This window comes from Saccopteryx bilineata, chromosome 2, assembly GCF_036850765.1.
Source record: "Saccopteryx bilineata isolate mSacBil1 chromosome 2, mSacBil1_pri_phased_curated, whole genome shotgun sequence".
Taxonomy (NCBI): domain Eukaryota; kingdom Metazoa; phylum Chordata; class Mammalia; order Chiroptera; family Emballonuridae; genus Saccopteryx; species Saccopteryx bilineata.
The window spans coordinates 101,078,967-101,095,973 of record NC_089491.1 but is presented as its reverse complement, the minus strand read 5'-3'; the positions used below and the strand labels follow the sequence as shown (position 1 = coordinate 101,095,973).

The 17,007-nt window shown below is 44.7% G+C and overlaps 1 protein-coding gene across 2 annotated transcripts; it reads right to left on the bottom strand.

Moving 5' to 3' along the window:
• Positions 1-275: 275 nt before the first annotated feature.
• Positions 276-15,768, bottom strand: NFIL3 (nuclear factor, interleukin 3 regulated). Of its 2 annotated transcripts, none has more exons than XM_066257506.1 (2): positions 15,498-15,768; positions 276-2,140 (listed from the first exon to the last, which is right to left on the bottom strand). In XM_066257506.1, the coding sequence occupies exon 2, from the start codon at positions 1,963-1,965 to the stop codon at positions 577-579; it is 1,389 nt and encodes a 462-aa protein (XP_066113603.1). In that variant the 5' UTR covers positions 1,966-2,140; positions 15,498-15,768; the 3' UTR covers positions 276-576. The 2 variants fall into 2 exon arrangements, with proteins under 2 accessions (XP_066113603.1, XP_066113602.1); XM_066257505.1 differs by lacking the exon at positions 15,498-15,768 and adding an exon at positions 14,852-15,090.
• Positions 15,769-17,007: the final 1,239 nt, after the last annotated feature.

Here is a 17,007-nt window from a genome sequence, read left to right as displayed (position 1 = left end):
GAAACTTAACCTTAAAGAAAAACAGATAATGGGGAGTAAATTGGCAAAGTAGTCTCAAATATAAGAGAATTCATGGTTATCTTTTCCCTGCTCTTTGGAAGGTTTTCAAACTTATAACCTGGGCCAAATTAGAAGAAAGACAAATTATTGCTAAATTTACATTTCGGTGTTCCCTTCCTCAGGGGAGAAAACTCCCCTAAATATGTAACATGCAGAATACCTTCATACCTAAATTACTTTGTTTTACCCTAAAATCAAGTGCAATGGAGCAGAAATTCTGTGTCTGTCACCAATCCTTTATTGAAACTGGCAACATACACACTTTATAATAGAACAACAAAAATAAGGTTCACTATATACAGCCTTTGCATGAACTATTCTGACTATACACAAGGCAGAGTGATAACACAATCTAATTTCATAATAACTTGTGCACAAAAAGACACCCGACAGACAACATTGTGAACATTACAGTGAAATGACATCACAGGTCCAGTGAAAATTCAGCCTAATACAAAATGTACGCATCTATTGCAAATGACACATCTGAATGCCCAGCGTTTGTTCAGTAGTAATTTACCCAGAGTCGGAAGCAGAGATTTGGTGTGTGGCTATAAGTTTCTTAAGCGAGACCACCTCTGAAGACAAGTTTGCTATCCCCTGCTTCAAAAACAAATTCTCCGTGTCAGAAACTTTGTAGCCACTGTCTTTCATTTCAACCACTCCAGTTTTGAAACTATTCTGAATTTTACCATTCAGTTCTTTCTGATGCCAGTGTTCTGATCTGATAGACCAATCTTGGATGTTAGTCACTTGCACTGAGAAAGGAGTGAGGGAAGAATGCACCATGTTTGGGGCACTGTGCTTCTCGAGTTCAAAATGTCTCTTAGATGTCATGTCAACAGGTGAGGAAAGTTTTTGTGTGGCATCATACTCATTGTCGAACGCCTCTACTTTTATCTGCATGGCTTTGGCCTTGATCCGCAGCTTGTGTGGCAATGCAGAGGAATTCACTTCTGGAACTTTAACCATGGTCGCATGTCCATGCTGAAGTTCGACCGGAGAGTGGATGGGGCCCTTGGGGACCTGCTGCTCATCTTCCCCATCCGATGACTTCCCCACTGCACCGTCGTCGGTCTCTGATGTCCTTGGAGAGTTACTGGAGGACCGGCTGACCTGCAGAAGAGGTGGAGAGTGTGAGCAGCCGGGAAAGGAACTGCCCACGTAGCTCTGATACACGGACGTGCGGTAGGCGCCCCGGTCGTCTCTTGGCTCTCTTGCGTAGCCCTCCAACTCCACCGGCTCCTGCTTGATGACTTGGAACTTGCTGTCAGGACTCCTGCAGCCACTCTGCGCGGGGCCCTCCTGCGAATGGTCCAGCGAGGAGACCTCGGAGACGTCGGACAGAGAGCTCTGCGGAGAGTGCTTGATGACGGAGATGCAGCTGCTGGCCACCACCGCAGGCTCGTGCTCGTCCACGAAGGCGTTCACGCTGGACCGGGAGGCCTGGTAGTCTTGAAAGTACACAGCTGTGGAATTGCTGAGTTTCTGGATCTCCTGGGCATAGGCTGTAGAGCTAATTAAACCAAACTTCAATTTCAGGGACAGCAGTTCGGCTTTTAAAGTGGCGTTCTCTTCTCCCAGTGCAATGAGTTTGTTCTCCAGAACCAGGTCATTTAGTCGACGCTTCTCCCGCGATCTCTTGGCGGCTTCGTTATTTTTCCGCCTCTTTTCCCAATACATAGCATCTTTCTTTTCATCGGGAATGAATTCCCGTTTCCTGCGGCAAGCTGAAGATTTGTTTTTCCCCACACCCCCTTCACTTAGAAGAAGCTCTTCTCCCATCGTCAAGTCTTCAGAGACTTCGGTTAAAGCAGAGTTAAGCACCATCACCTTGTCCATGCCACTGCCGGGATCAAGGGATGCCTGCTCCTTCTTGACGGTCTGCATTTTTCTCAGCTGCATCAGAAGCAACCTTCCCTATCTGTGCAGTGCCAGGAGGGCAGGTTACTTCCCCAAGATTCTCAAATGCTTTAAAAACTGTGGTTTAACATCCATCAATACTCTTCCTTTTGTTCTCTGGTCCAGGATCTCTGTCCAGCTCCTCCTACGGAATGCAGTAGGGGGTCTTCTAGGTAACCTGCGGTATAGGAAAAGAAAACAGTTATCCATTTGGTAAATATTTATTACCAATTATGTGCAGGAACTATGTTAAGCATTTGGGGTCTACAGGTCTGAACAAGACACAGTTTCCTTCAAAGAGTTTGTGATCTGAAAAAGGAAGTAAATGCCCAAATACCTAGACTGTAAAGTTGTCAAGGACAAATCCCCAGTGATACCTACGGGCAGAGCAGTTAATAGGTGGTCCAGGAGAGGGAGCAGAAAAACCAGTGCCCTGGGCCCTGGGGAGAAGAGAGGACGGCTATTGGGGGAGAAAAGGTGGGGTGGGCGGGGCTTAGGGGATGGCATTCTACAGGAAGGAAATGATAGATGGCCTCTGGTAGGTTTTATAATACACTGCTCACAAAAATTAGAGGATCAGGGAACGTGCAGATAGTCCAGTACTTTCAGCCTTTTGTATAGTGCATTTTCGCCAATGAAATAAAAGTTGATTTTGCATCTTATTTGCATAATTGAACTTTCTTTGACTTGTCGTTTGCTTTCCTGATGTTCTTGTTTAATAAAAAAAAAATCAAATGCTTTTTTTATTGCTTCACATTCATTTTGAAATATCCCCTAATTTTTGTGAGCTAAGTATAGTACTCGTATATCGTGGTGCTTCTAAAAAGTTTGAGATAATACTTATATCACTGAGAAGCAAACAGGTTAACCTCTGAAGAGGAACTCTTCCAAATAAACTCCTTTACTATCCAGTAAACAGATTCCACAAGTTATATAGAATAAAATATAAATGGAGCTAAATTTTTATCTCCCCCAAACTAAAACGAAAATCACACAAACAACCGAGCTGTGATTGTTATAATCTGATTCTCACATGGACACAAACCTGTCCTTCAAAACCTCGACTGTCCAGGGTGCCTTAGGTCCAGTTCATTCCGCCAGGCGACTCAGCACACCTGAATGTCAAGGGCTCTTCTCAGTAAGCCATCTCTTCTGATGGCTTCTGTGCTATAAGGTTAGATGTGTGTTGTTGTTTTTTTGGTCATTCCATCAAGTTATCATTCACTTAACAGTGAAGTATCCAAAGTCTCCCCCCAGTTTTTGGTTCTGAAAATTCTGTCAAAATAGATTTCATTTATATAACAGCTCTGGACTAAAATAAACATTGACTATTCAAAGATGTTTTTGTTTTTTTTTAAATTCTTAGAAACTTAAAATTATTTTGTACTGAGAGAATGTAATTATGGAAAGAATTTTTTTTTCCACTTAACTAATTAAGTTTCAAACAGAATACAACTCAGAAATAGAACCACAAGTCAGCTCTTCCCTCCACTGATGAAACGTGTATACTCTGAGATAACAAATCCATATTAGGTTCCAGTAACAATCTTTTTGTGATGGTTTTTGGATATGCATTTCCAGACAAGACTTCTCCACCTAATTCTGCAGAAGGTCTTGGATGTGATAAGACCCCCTCACTCAGCACCATCTGCATACGGCGCAGCTGTCCTGCCACCGCGGAAAGATGTCACGTGTTTGTTTAGTGCCACTCCTCCTTTCTGGTGCAGTTTTATGACTAATGAAATGAAGTTTAATATTATCAGCTGGGAAAGAGCTGCTACCTTCTTCTTGTGTCTTTTCCAGAAGCAAGAGAAGGAATGATATAATAATTTCAGCATCCTAAAGAGTAAGACTGAATGAATGACACATTTTTGCCTGACAAACTGAGCCAACGTGAAAACGGTGACTTGCAATTTAGCGAAATTTGGGATTAATACCAAGTTGTGTTTTGTTTTTTGATAATCCAACTTGAATGTCAAATGGAGGCCATGAGTCGGCCACGGCAGGCAGTGAAGGTACAGAGCGGGACTGTCCCAGTTACCACTTTAGTAAGACAGCACAGCTTCATTTCTACTCAGATTTCGTCTTCCGACAAAAAACTCATTTTTCCTCTACATGGAATGGCTTTTTTCCTCTTGTTAAGGATCTGTATTCCTTACTTCAGTTAAAAGTCCTCCTAAAGTCCTAGCCAAGGCACAGAGAAACCAATCCGACTTCCATTCACTGAAAAAATCCCACGTGTCTCTCAAAATCTTTTAACCTCTTTCTTCTCCGTGTCTAAGTACACATCTCCACAAGGGCAGAAGACCTCATTTCTTTTCAACCTTCTTCCTATTTGCGTTCTACTGCATGTACTAGAATCTGGGACTCTTCCCAATCCACACAAATGAATCGCCTCTCTGACTCTATTGGCAAACCACCACATACTACCTTAGGATATTTTCTATGCTATGATTTATCAAATAATCTTGCAGTATTGGAAAGAGCTTATCAGCAGTGTGAGATAAGGTAGAGAGAGTTGCTGATTCTGTACACTTAATCTTCCCACGTTTATTTGGTATGCCCAGCAGTAAGTCCTCACAATGTCCTAGGTAGGTTCTGTAACTTTATGTAAAATGACGGGAAACAAAACCAATTGTGCCACAGGCTAAGGAACTAAGCAAGAACTAATATTCTATGGCATCTCATCAACGTTAGAATGTAATGATGTGGAATAAAACATTATTGGAGAACCTGCTGTACTTTAAGGCCCAAATTAATAGTATATTTGCATCCTAGCAACAAACTGAACCTATTAGCTGCTCTAACATTTAACTGACGGTCACTCATTCACCTTATACAAGAGAACTGTGTAACCAAAAAACTCTTCTGATACTTCCGTTTTAATATTATTTTGTAAGTTCTTTTTTTTAAAAAAAAAGGTTTTACTTATTAACAGAGAGCTTCTCTTATTCATGAATTGATTTATTCCACACACAAGGAGCACCTGCTGTGCACAGAGTCCACCTGGAGCAGTGGTCGGCAAACTCATTAGTCAACGGCTAAGTATCAACAGTACAACGACTGAAATTTCTTTTGAGAGTCGAGTTTTTAAACTTAAACTATATAGGTAGGTACATTCCTTATCAAGGTAGCGCCCACATGTGGTATTTTGGGGAAGAGCCACACTCAAGGGGCCAAAGAGCTGCACCTGGCTTGCGAGCCGCAGTTTGCCGACCAGGGACCTAGGGAGCACATAAGGCAGAGGGAAAACCAAACTTCCAAGAGTCAAGGGACTCCCAGTCTTCGGTGGGAGACTGACTGAGAAAGTAGTTAGAAGCAAGGGGCATGCGAGCAGTGAGCCAACCTGGTGCACTTCTCACTGTGTCTTGCTGCACTGCTTTTTTCTTGGGACAGGGATAAAAACAAAAACAAATAACAGGTCCCATTTACTGAATGCTAACTATGCAACAGGCACTGAGAGAGGGCCTAGCCCAGGTATGGCCAACATACAGCCCACAGGCCGTATCTGGCCCGCGTAATGAGTTTATGAGGCCCGCGATTAAATTTTTAATATTCTCCACTACTTTAAAATCTCAGCTACTCAGAACCGGAAGCATCTTTGATTATTGGAAATCGAGATATTTAAGAAGATAGTGATACGGAGAAAAAGAATTCCGCTTGTGACTAATCTAGGGTTAACTTCCAATAATTGGTCGAATGAATTCGCGATACTTTTTTTTTTTTTTTTGTATTTTTCCAAAGTTGGAAACGGGAGGCAGTCACACAGACTCCTGCATGTGCCCAACTGGGATCCACCCAGCATGCCTACCAGGGGCGATGCTCTGCCCATCTTGGGGCGTCGCTCTGTTGTAACTAGAGCCATTCTAGCGCCTGAGGCAGAGGCCATAGAGCTATCCCCAGCGCCCGGGCCAACTTTGCTCCAATGGAGCCTTGGCTGTGGGAGGGGAAGAGAGAGACAGAGAAGAAGGAGAGGGGGAGGGGTGGAGAAGCAGATGGGCGCTTCTCCGGTGTGTCCTGGCCAGGAATCAAACCCAGGACTCCTGCACGCCAGGCTGACGCTCTACCACTGAGTGAACCAGCCAGGGCCTTTTTTTTTTTTTTAATTCCATTATAAAGATTTACAACTTTTGTACTCGTCTGTACTCAATATGAACTGTTTGACGCTTAGCGGCGATGTAAAACTCACATTCTTTTAGGTGGAGTTTGCCAGTGTGCACCCAAGGTCAAACAATCGTTATTTTTGTGGTTAAGTGTGCTGAATCAAGTGGCATTGTAGCATAGACAGTAGCTGCAGTTGATAACTGAAAACGTGTCCAGGCTGTTTGTAAAACAAAATAATTGTTTTATTTGCGATATAACCCCTTCAAGCTCATTCTATTAATTAAATACTGTTTCGATTGATTGCGATACAGTTTGGATATTTATATGTATGTAGTTATATTTTTATTAATATATATTTTTATTAAAATAATATTGTATATTAAAATATTTTCACTCATATTTATTCATAAACATATTACATAATAAAATTTTGTTTATTTGAACAAATCATTTTTGTATTTAACATTTTTTAATTTTAATATTTCGTCTGGCCCGTGAAAAAAGTTTTCTTTCGAATCTGGCCCGGGGGCAAAAACTGTTGGCCACACCTGGCCTAAACTGTCATTACCTCATCACCCTCACAAAAAGTAAGACTCCAGTCCAGGCCTGACCCAAATCCAATTCCTCCAAAAGTATCCCCTCCTACACTCTCAGGGGGTGGTTCGAGGGCAGGGGTCCCCAAACTTTTTACACAGGGGGCCAGTTCACTGTCCCTCAGAACGCTGGAGGGCCAGACTATAAAAAAAACTATGAACAAATCCCTATGCACACTGCACATACTTTATTTTAAAGTAAAAAAACAACATGGGAACAAATACAATATTTACAATAAAGAAAAGTAAATTTAAATCAACAAACTGACCAGTATTTCAATGGGAACTATGGGCCTGCTTTTGGCTAATGAGATGGTCAATGTGCTCCTCTCACTGACCACCAATGAAAGAGGTGCTCCTTCCGGAAGTGCGGCGGGGGCCAGATAAATGGACTCAGGGGGCCGCATGTGGCCCGCGGGCCGTAGTTTGGGGACCTCTGTTCTAGGGTGTACTCCTGCAACGTGTCTCATTCATACACAGCTCCTTTTCCAACTGACTCTCATTTCCGAGAAATATATACCCATTTGCTATGTTACTTTGGGGACAAGTAAAGCAGTGCTAGATGCTGCCAGAACTTCTTTAAGACAGCAAAGCTACCTCGTGGAACTTTTCCCTGGCTTCTTCCGAGCTGCCTTCTATCTTGAGAGTGTTTAATGAATTGAGAGAGCATGCTCAATTTTTGTATCTTGGCTAAAATTTCAAATCTCTGACCATCTTAGTTATGCTAAAAATAAACAGAGGAAAAGAAAAATCCCAGCTATAGACATTGTCACCTATAATTTTTCTTTTCACAACACCAAAAAGTATATCCATTTTCAACATGGGAGTATAGTGGGGAGCTGAGACACAGAAAGACTGAGTGACTTCCCCAAAACCACACAGCAACTGGCGGCGAGATGGACCTAGAATCTACGTGTCCTCGGCCATGTACTGAAATTGAGGTGAACACATCAGCACTTATTGATCAACTAATGACTTTATTTCAAATTCCAGTGTTTCCCCTGATGATGAACTTAATAGTCCCTTCACTTCTACCTCAAGTATTCAGACCACTACTAACATAGCTCTATGTCAGTCACCACTTACAGTTCCCTTTTGGTGAGTAATTGACATTAAATGCCAGTTCTATGATGTTGGCGTATTCAGCAGGATCAGCTTCATACCAGCCGTTAGATAACATGGCTGCTTCTTACACACACAAATTAAAAGAGAAACTTAAGAGCAGGCGTCATCACATCCCAGTGGCCGTTTTCCCAGTTACTCTCATTCTGAGTAATACATACCCACTTGCTAAGTTACCTGTCCCCAAAGTAACTTAGCAATGTGGACCTGCTGTTGCTAATTAATGTTTTTCTTATAGTACCCGGCACTATTTCTATAGATAGGAGTTCTCTTTCATAAGCCTGTACTTTAAAAGTCTATTTAACTCACGTGACCTATATATTGTTTTTAATTAAGATTAAAATTTGGCTTAGGAAATTCCTCTAAAAGAATAAAACTTTAAATATACATTCTAGACCAAATTTCTCCTGGAGGAGTGACCTCATTACTTACAATTACAAGGAACCTTCCCTGACCTCCAAGCACAGATGTCAGAGAAGAGACGGTTGACAATTCAAACTCTTTACATGACAAAAGAAGCAACATTTTGTTTCAGCACCTGAAATCTTACTAATAGTTTAGACATTTAAAATCTACTGTGGGAAAATTCTGTCATCCTCTTTAAAGGAGAAGTCTTACAGCAAATTGTTTCTTTTATATATTTTGACTTTAAAATTCTCTCAATAAAAGATGGAATACTAGTGCATATGCTAATGACATAGGAACATTTTTATGAACTATCTCATTTTCTTCCTTTACTCTCTTGAATGTGCTGTTTATAGAGGTATTATATAGATACCACTAAAGACAGAAAATTATTTTAAGTGAAACTGTAAGCTGTCTCTCCAGTGGGCAGTCGCTTGTTTTGAAAATAAATGCCATTTTAGTGTGTGTGTGTGTGTGTGTGTGTGTGTACACATTAATATTAACCTATATTTTCTTCCTGTGGGTAAAATTCATCACATGACTATTTTCGTAAAATGCTTTACTTCTTTTCAAGGCTAAAAATAAAAACCAGTATTTAAAATCAGGGATAAAATAGGAAAAGAATACACATGTACAATAAAGGGTGGCATGGGGCATGGAAAAACCCAGGAAACCCTGAAATTACAAGAAGACAGATTTTCTGATCAGTCTGAAAAAAATAAAAGGATTTTTTTTAATTAAGAAAATTGTGTTAATTCTCTCCAAGAGCCAACGAAGTGCCTGCCATTCATAATATAATTCTGTCCCTAGTAACACAGACTTTAACCCTAAAGCCAGAGAGAAACGCATGTTTGATCAAGATATGAACGCACACATAAATAGACGCTCTCACACTCTGCCAAAAATCTAGCCTATCGCAGCAACAAACTGACCTACTTTTTCTATTTGGGTGCCTCCGTAAATAAATGTGTCAAAACCTGATGAGTTTATGATGAATGAAAATACATCAGGTTCCTTGCTCCTCATTCTCCACAGAAGCCTACTTGAAAATTAGACTTAAACCGCATAAATGATGAAAACTGCATTTTATTAAAGCAGTGATACAACTGAAGGAATTAAAATAAAACAGTATAGTAACTTTTTTTTTCTTTATAAAAGAGGCCAGGGTTTGTAACCTAGCACATGAGGATATTCTGAAGACTGCCTGAGTAGCACAGGTGCGAACACAGCTGTGGGGTTTTTTAAATCCAGACAAAACCACCCTCACTGTGACAGAGCAGAATGGGGGCGGGGGCTGGTGGGGGACATGGAGCTACAGTGCATTTGACAAAATCTGCAGTCACTTCAAAATGCAAGTCCTTTTCTTGAATATTTGAAAAACGTAATTAATCCATCCAGCAACTCTAAGCTGAACCCTTAAGGGACACCGACCATCACAAAGTAACTCGGCAACAGGACATTCTGATGTGGGTAAGGAACGCCAGAATCATGCAACAAGTAACGATGCCAAAAACGGTGTGGGTACCGGGTGGGTGATGATAAGGTATGGCAAGGAAAGTTCTTGAATGTTTGTGATTATAAAGAAGAGTCACCCAATTCTCCTCAGCTTAACTTTCTGGTTGCTTCTTTTTAATTTCACTTTCTCAATGAGCAAATGATTTACTTTACTATGTAAAGTAAATTTACATAGTACAGGACAGGGTTTTTTCTGTTTTGTTTTTTATACCCACGTTTATTGAAAGACTACTTAATTGCAGTTTAAGATTCCTGGAAAGTGAATAAAAGACACCATGTTTTGATAACTGAAAAGGCTTATAAATATCATTCTGATTCCAATGAAACCATATAAATTACTACGAAAGGCATCTAGTAAATCCTTACTAAACTTTCTTATAAAACAAGCTTATGCTCTCTAATTAAACCCATACAATTTTCTTTTTTACTACAGGAAAGTTATTTGCAAAGAAATTTGAGAGATAACTGGGAGTGGTGGTAATATAAATTCATTTTGAAACTGAAAAACTTATGTAATGTCTGCGATCAAAGGTCAACATCTTTCGACATTCTCCTATGAGTCCGATCTGGATAAAAATCAACTCAAGTATAATTTAGAAAAATAACAGGATATTAAACAATGTGTTAACCCTGTGAAATACAGTCCTACCTTACAAAAACAAGAGATGAATATTAAAGGAAACTTCAATTACATTGTTTCTGTCATATTTTGAATTGAATCCCAAGTGTGCTCTCATTCCTCAATACCAATGAAAAATAAACAGCTTTTAACGGCATTGATGCCATCTAGATTACAATGGAAATAATGAAGTATGTGTGATTTTAGCTTGGGTAAAAATAAAGGTTGGGCAGCATGACCGCACCTTTTCCATTCCACACTGCAATCAGTCACGTCTGGGAACTGACTCTATGGACCACAGCAAGGTCAACTAGAAATATCCACTCAGCTGGTGAGTCAGGCACGTTGCTCAACCCGGGAAAGGGCTCTAACAAAGGGTTTGAACTTGCAGGTTGTTGCATCACAGTCATGTTATAATTGCATTTTGCAAAGATAAGCCTTTGACATAGAAAAGGAAATTGCTTCAAAAATTACAGTGAGCCTGCTGTACTCACACTCAGGGAAGGGAAGAGAGAGGCAGAAGGGTGTTGCCAGCTGGACCCCTCCCCCCACCCGCAAATCCCATTTCATGGCTGCCAATCCATTTCTCTGTGCCTCCACTTCCTCATCTATACAATGCGTTCGCTACTAGAACACTCAACACAGTGCCTGGCACATGCAGGATAAGAGTTTAGTTAATATTAGCTCTTAATGTCATTTCTGAAGAATGAGCATCACGGTGGCGATGACGATGATGGTAATTAGTCCAGGCCTTCAGGCCTTTCTAGCCTCTCCTAACGCTTAGTGAGGAACTGCCCTGCGTCATAAACATAGGGTAAATCAAACGAAACTTTCTTCCTTCTGAGTCAAAGGAACCAAACAGCAGCAATTTCAGCTTTATGGTCACTATACACTCCCTCCCAGACTTCAGACCATAGAATTTTAGATGCAGCGATTATTCACACCAAGGAAAACAGTCACAGAAGGGGTCAAGAAAACTGGAAGAAACGAGCTATTGAGCACTTTTAACACTGTCACTGCCACCATCAATGCACCTCTCTGCCCCTTCCAAGAGTTCCACAAATTTTAACCCAATAATTTGGGAAGTTTCAGGCTCTGCAATCCGGTCAGGAATTCCTTTCAAACTTAATTACCATTGAAAGTGATAGCAAAGGGTTTGGAGAAAAAAGTTAATTACTATTAGAACAAAAAATAATGTTTCCAGAAGGATCTTTAATTACAGGCTTTAATACCAACTTCAACCTTACTATTACTGCAGAGATTGAGGCAGAGAGAAATGAAGGTGGATTTAAAATATATATATATATATATATATATATATATATATATATATATATATATGGTTCTTGGTTAATAATACAAGAAACATTTACTGAGCTACTCAGGTTTTATTCCCTCAGTTTACCCCAACGTCCATAGAAATATGGGCAGCAACCAAGATCACAGTGTCCTAGCTCCCGCCAGCCCAGAGCCTGCTCTCTTAAGACTTACCCAAAGGAGTACTCTAACCATTGATGGTGGCCTGAAATTCAAGCATTCAAGAGAGGAACTGTAAGGGACCAGTGTAGGACAGGGTTCCATGCAAGCCAACTTCTCTGATGGCTCACAGGGAACATGTGCAATGTCACCCCGATCTCGCTGCAAGCGCCAGCCTGAACCCTCTCAGACGTGCCTGTGCCGGGATAAAAGTCCTGTACACTGACTGTGGGACAGCCATGTGTGCGTGGGTGTTTTGATTTTTGTTTTATTTAATCCAGGAGAGTCAGGCCTCTCTCCTCTAGCCTTTGACCGCATAAACTAAAGGTTTTAAAAAAAAAATACACCGACTTAATTAGGCCCTCAGGCTGGGCGTCTCCTTTCCACCACCATCAATCAAGGCAGGAGCAACCCCACCCCCAATTTCTGTGGAGTGTTGGCATTTGGAGGTTTTCCTTTTTTCCCCACATTTCACCAATGCTGAGCGCTCGGTTCCGAAATACAACGGAGCTTCCAGGAACAAAAGGTGTCCATGGTGCTCAGAGGCGCACCGCACGGAAGGCAAGGAGGCAGGCACCTCCCTTAAGCTGTCCTGTCCTTGAGTCCGGCCAGGGGTCCCTCCTGCCCCTCCTACTCACCCTGCTCCCCTCCCAGCCCCTCCTATTCCCCTTCCTCCCTCTCCCGCGCCCCTCCCTCTCCCTCAGCCGAGTGAACCCCCAGCGCACCCGAACTCCCCCTCCTGGGGCGGTCCCTCCGCGCCTCCCCCGCCCCGCCCCCCAACGGTGCCTCCCCGGGAACCGCCCCCCCAACCCCCAGCACAGAAGGCGGCGCAGCAGGGCCTCGGCACCGCCAAGACCCCCCGCGCCAGAACAAAGGAATGTGGTGAGGGGGCCGGCAGGAGCGCCGACCGCGGACTAGCCCGGCTGCAAGCGCGCCGCCCAGGATGCCCCGGGTGCCTACTCGAGGTTCCTACGCGCGACCCCACAACCCCCAGGCTCCACAGGCCCGTAGGCGGGAGGGTCGCGCTAGAAGGTGACACTGGGCAGACCCCTGCAGGCCAGCTCCAGCCCCAGCTCCAAAGTAGGTCGGGGTCTGACGCTAGGGGCCGGGAGCATTATTATTAGCCTCTGGGAAAGCGACTGTAATTATTTGGGGTAATAAAATCTGTTCCAGTGGTGAATCTTTATAATATCCCCTCCCCCAAAAAAGCCCTGCAAAGCTCCGCTTTAATTATTTAAATGTTACCTCAGGAAAATGTGACGTATACACACCATTATATACATATATACTATATTAACACATACACTACTACGTAAGAGTTCAGGAAAAAAACCAATAATCCGGGTACGTTAAAGGATATTCTTCTAGCCTCACACAAACAAAACTAGGTTATTCAGGGGGGGAAAAATGATCTACTAACCTATATCTGTTTCCAATAAATCATAGCTAGTCTGGAGGAAAAAAAAAAAAGATGTGAAATAAATACTTGTGACCTCATTCGCTGCTGTTATTAACAAAAGCCGAGACCAGAAGATGACGCTTGGCCATCCCCTACTTTCTCAGGAACAGCACTTTCCTAAAGTGCCCTTTTAAAAGATAAACGAAAGTCAGAATCCAGCAAATCACCAGGCTCTGCCAAACGTCTTCCTAAAAATACAATCTTATCAAAGGTCTCCGAAGGCGTGGAGTTAAAACTACAGCAAATGGCCTTGAACTTGTATTTGCACATAGCCCTGGAGAAAACACCAGAAATAGCACTGGGAGGCCACAATTGTTAAAATGTGATCGTTAGTACTAAATTTAGAAGAACGCACATTTCACTTAGGGCAAAAGACGTACATCAGGCAGTCTGAGCAAACTCAATGCATACCCTGTTGTCTATTTTCCTAATATATGCCTTAAACAAACTATTACAGTGACATTTAAAGGTTGAGGTTGTCCTACTTTCTTTGTAACAAGATTATAAAATCACGTAATTAGCTCCCTCTTCCTATGCTCACTGCCAGCAAATTCGGCAGTTACATAATACAACATTTCCAGGAAACTATTATGTGATCTGTCATGTCGTGTCTGAAAAAGCAACGACAATAAGGTGACGGAAAGGGCTGATCGTAAGGAATGCATTAAAATTAGGAAGAGGGGGAGGTAAACGTCACAACGCCTCGTTCCAGATTTTAAAAATAATGGCTCAGAACACCTAAGGAGCAAACCCTACTAGTATCCGAGATCAGAATTCAACCCGAGGAACTCTTCCTTCCATGTTTTGTAGGAGTGTTTTAAAATGTTCCTTTTTTGTTGTTTGGGACGTACTGTACATATAAATAACGATCTAATACTCAACGCTGCGCTAAAATTACCAAATAATTGCACACGTACGCGCAGATTCCCAGATCAACCGTAATCCTTGCCAACATTTCACTGTGGGCAGATTATGCAATGTATGCAAGGACAAACCCACAACCTCCCCGAGCGCTGCTGGTACAACACGCTGACGACAAACACAGTGGAAAACGTCTGTGCACACACAGCCCGGTCACAAACGCCGCGCAGGCATTCTCCGAGTGCCGTCACTGTTCACGCCACCAACCCTTTCTCAACAAGAAAATCAAGGCTATTCCCTATTACTCAGAACCCCCTGTCCCCGCCGCCCGCCAGCCCCGAAGAAGGCACTAGAAAGGATAAAGTGTTGCCCTTCCCACTCGAGATGGCTCAGCCTCGACTCTTCCTCGGGGCGCTTTTCTCTACCAAAACATCAATTTTCCAGAAATCAGGAGACATTATGCAACAGCAGCGGGGGTGGGGGTGGGGGGTTGCTCAAACCAGCCCGGTCTACGTGCCGGCGCGAGGGCGCTGCAATCAAAGAAGCCACCTTAAGGTGGCGAGTCCCCTCCAGAAGGCAGCAAAAGTTTATGTAACGAATGCCCCGCGCACTCTTGCTGCCGCCGGCCAGCCCCGCGCACAACCCGACCCGCGCCCGGTGCCCGGCGGCCACGCGCCCGGGGAGCGGGCGGGGAGCCGGGCGCTGGGCCGGGCCGACAGTGGGCGGAGCGCTTACCGTGTTCTCGGGCCGGCGAGCCGACGGCGGGGAGAGAGAACGAGGGCCCGGAGTGCAGCCCGGTGGCGCTCGGGCCCGGGCTGGGGCCGGGCTCCGGGGCAGAGGCGAGGGCGCGGTTCGGAAGGCGGGCGGCGCGCCGGGTCCGCGGGCGCCGTGGCCGCGCCGGGAGATGTGTGTTAGTAGGTCAGTTCCGAGCGCCGCGCTACGTCGCCGCCCGCCAGCCCCACGGTGACTGGCGACCGCCGCCCCAATCGCCGCGCCCGCACCCGCCCCCCGCCCGCCGCCAATGGCCGCGGCCGGCGGGGGCGGGCTCTTCGCGGCCCCTCCCCCTTCCCTCCCCACCCCACCCCCTACTCCCCCTCCGGGCGGCGCCACCCGGAGCCCGCGCCCCTTCCCGGCGGCAGCCGTGGCCGCCACCCGAGCGCCCGCAGGACCCGCGCTGCGCTCCAGGATTGCGCAATGGCCGGGGCTGCCGCCTGGAATGGACGAGCTGAGGAGGGATCCGAGACCCTCACCCTCGCCGTCCCCCTATGGTTTCCCCCCGTTGCTGCCTTTGCCCTCCCAGTGCGGCCCCTCGATGACCCCTGCGACCCTCGCTCCATCGCAGAAGCGCTTTTCTCTCCGAGCACGCAGCTAGACAGGCTACCTGTTGCCGGCCGACTGCCCGGCCACGGGCTGCAGCGACCCGGGCGTGACAGGGACCTCCGCCAGCTTCTCCCCACACACTCGCGGGAGGACCCCTCCTCCTTGAGGTGGGCAGCAGTGGAGACATGGCGAGGGGGCGCTGGCGAGCCGCGAACTCTGGCGGCGTGCAGGCGTGGGGAGGGGGCCGGGCGGCTAGTCCGATACCCGCGGGGCTGCGTAGGCAACGATTACGGTGCCCCGGCGCCTCTCCCCGGAGAGAGAAAGCGCGACGCACAAACACCGCCCCTGCACAATTAGGGCGAGGATGACGACTGCAAAATCGTTGCGTAAGAGTACTGGGAAACGAGGTCCGTCTGCCACCGGCCACGCGAAGAGATGCAGCCGCGGGTACGAGTCCGCAGGCGAGAAGCACCTGGCTGGTGTGCCCGCCGCTGTGGCTGCGGAGGGCTGGAGACGCTGCACAGCGTCCTTTCCTGTGATCTCGGAGCTGGTGGCTCACTAGTGTCATTTCTGCCCCTTTTTGAATGCGGTTGTCTTCTTCCCCAAATTCCTGGACTACTTAAGAGGCATAAAGGCAAGGACACCTGGCGGTGGCTTCTTAGTCCTCGCGCTGAAGACTGCACAGGCACGTGGCGCTTACATTACAGATGGAATACAACGGGTTCCCAGATGGATTGATGGCGGGGCAGTGCCACCCTTGCAGCCATGTTCCCGAAAGTGACGCACGGACTTGCCAAATAGGGAATGTGGCAGGTGGAGAAAGATTTCCTGCTCTGCTTGGACTAAGCGGGGAGCTAGGCTCAATTCCTTCCGTCACTTTTCATTTCTTGATAAAAATCTTTCCTCTTGATTAAAATATACCTTAAAAAAAAAAAGGAAAGAAAAAATTTGAAGCAAACACCAAAGAGAAGAGTGAATCTTCAGTGGCTGTCAACAGTGTCCATCACTGATAGAAAATCTGCTTCACTAAATGTGTTTCATTTCTTCCTTCCCCATTCTCATATTAACCAGTTATAAGCACCCAAAGAGTGACATTCAAAATATTTATCACGTTTCAGTTGTTAGGGTTTTTTTTTTTTTCTGTTCTTGTAACATTGTTTGGAAAGCCTCACATTTCAAACTATCCTCCAAGTACAGTGCTGTGGTTCAGAACACACGCTTGTTCACGATTCACATCAAAGTGTCTTTCTACGAGCAAGGACCTAACAACTTAGACATGCAGTATGAGTTTTAACATCTTCCTCAAAACGGATAGGTGCTCAGAAATTCAAGAACCACATCTGTTAATGGCTTTCGAGTCAGTTCCTTCTATTAGGTATTTTCCCAAAGAGTTGATTACCTTGATGAAAATGAATTCTTATTTTGGTTTCTAATATTCACTTTTATCATTTTCACAAATAAGTTTCCTCCCCCCCCCCAAATCATAAGAACGCCCATTATAGCTTTGTAAATGTTAGTTGAAAGTAAAACCATCTCCATATGTCAATTACCTTTTCAGGGTTAGAAATGCA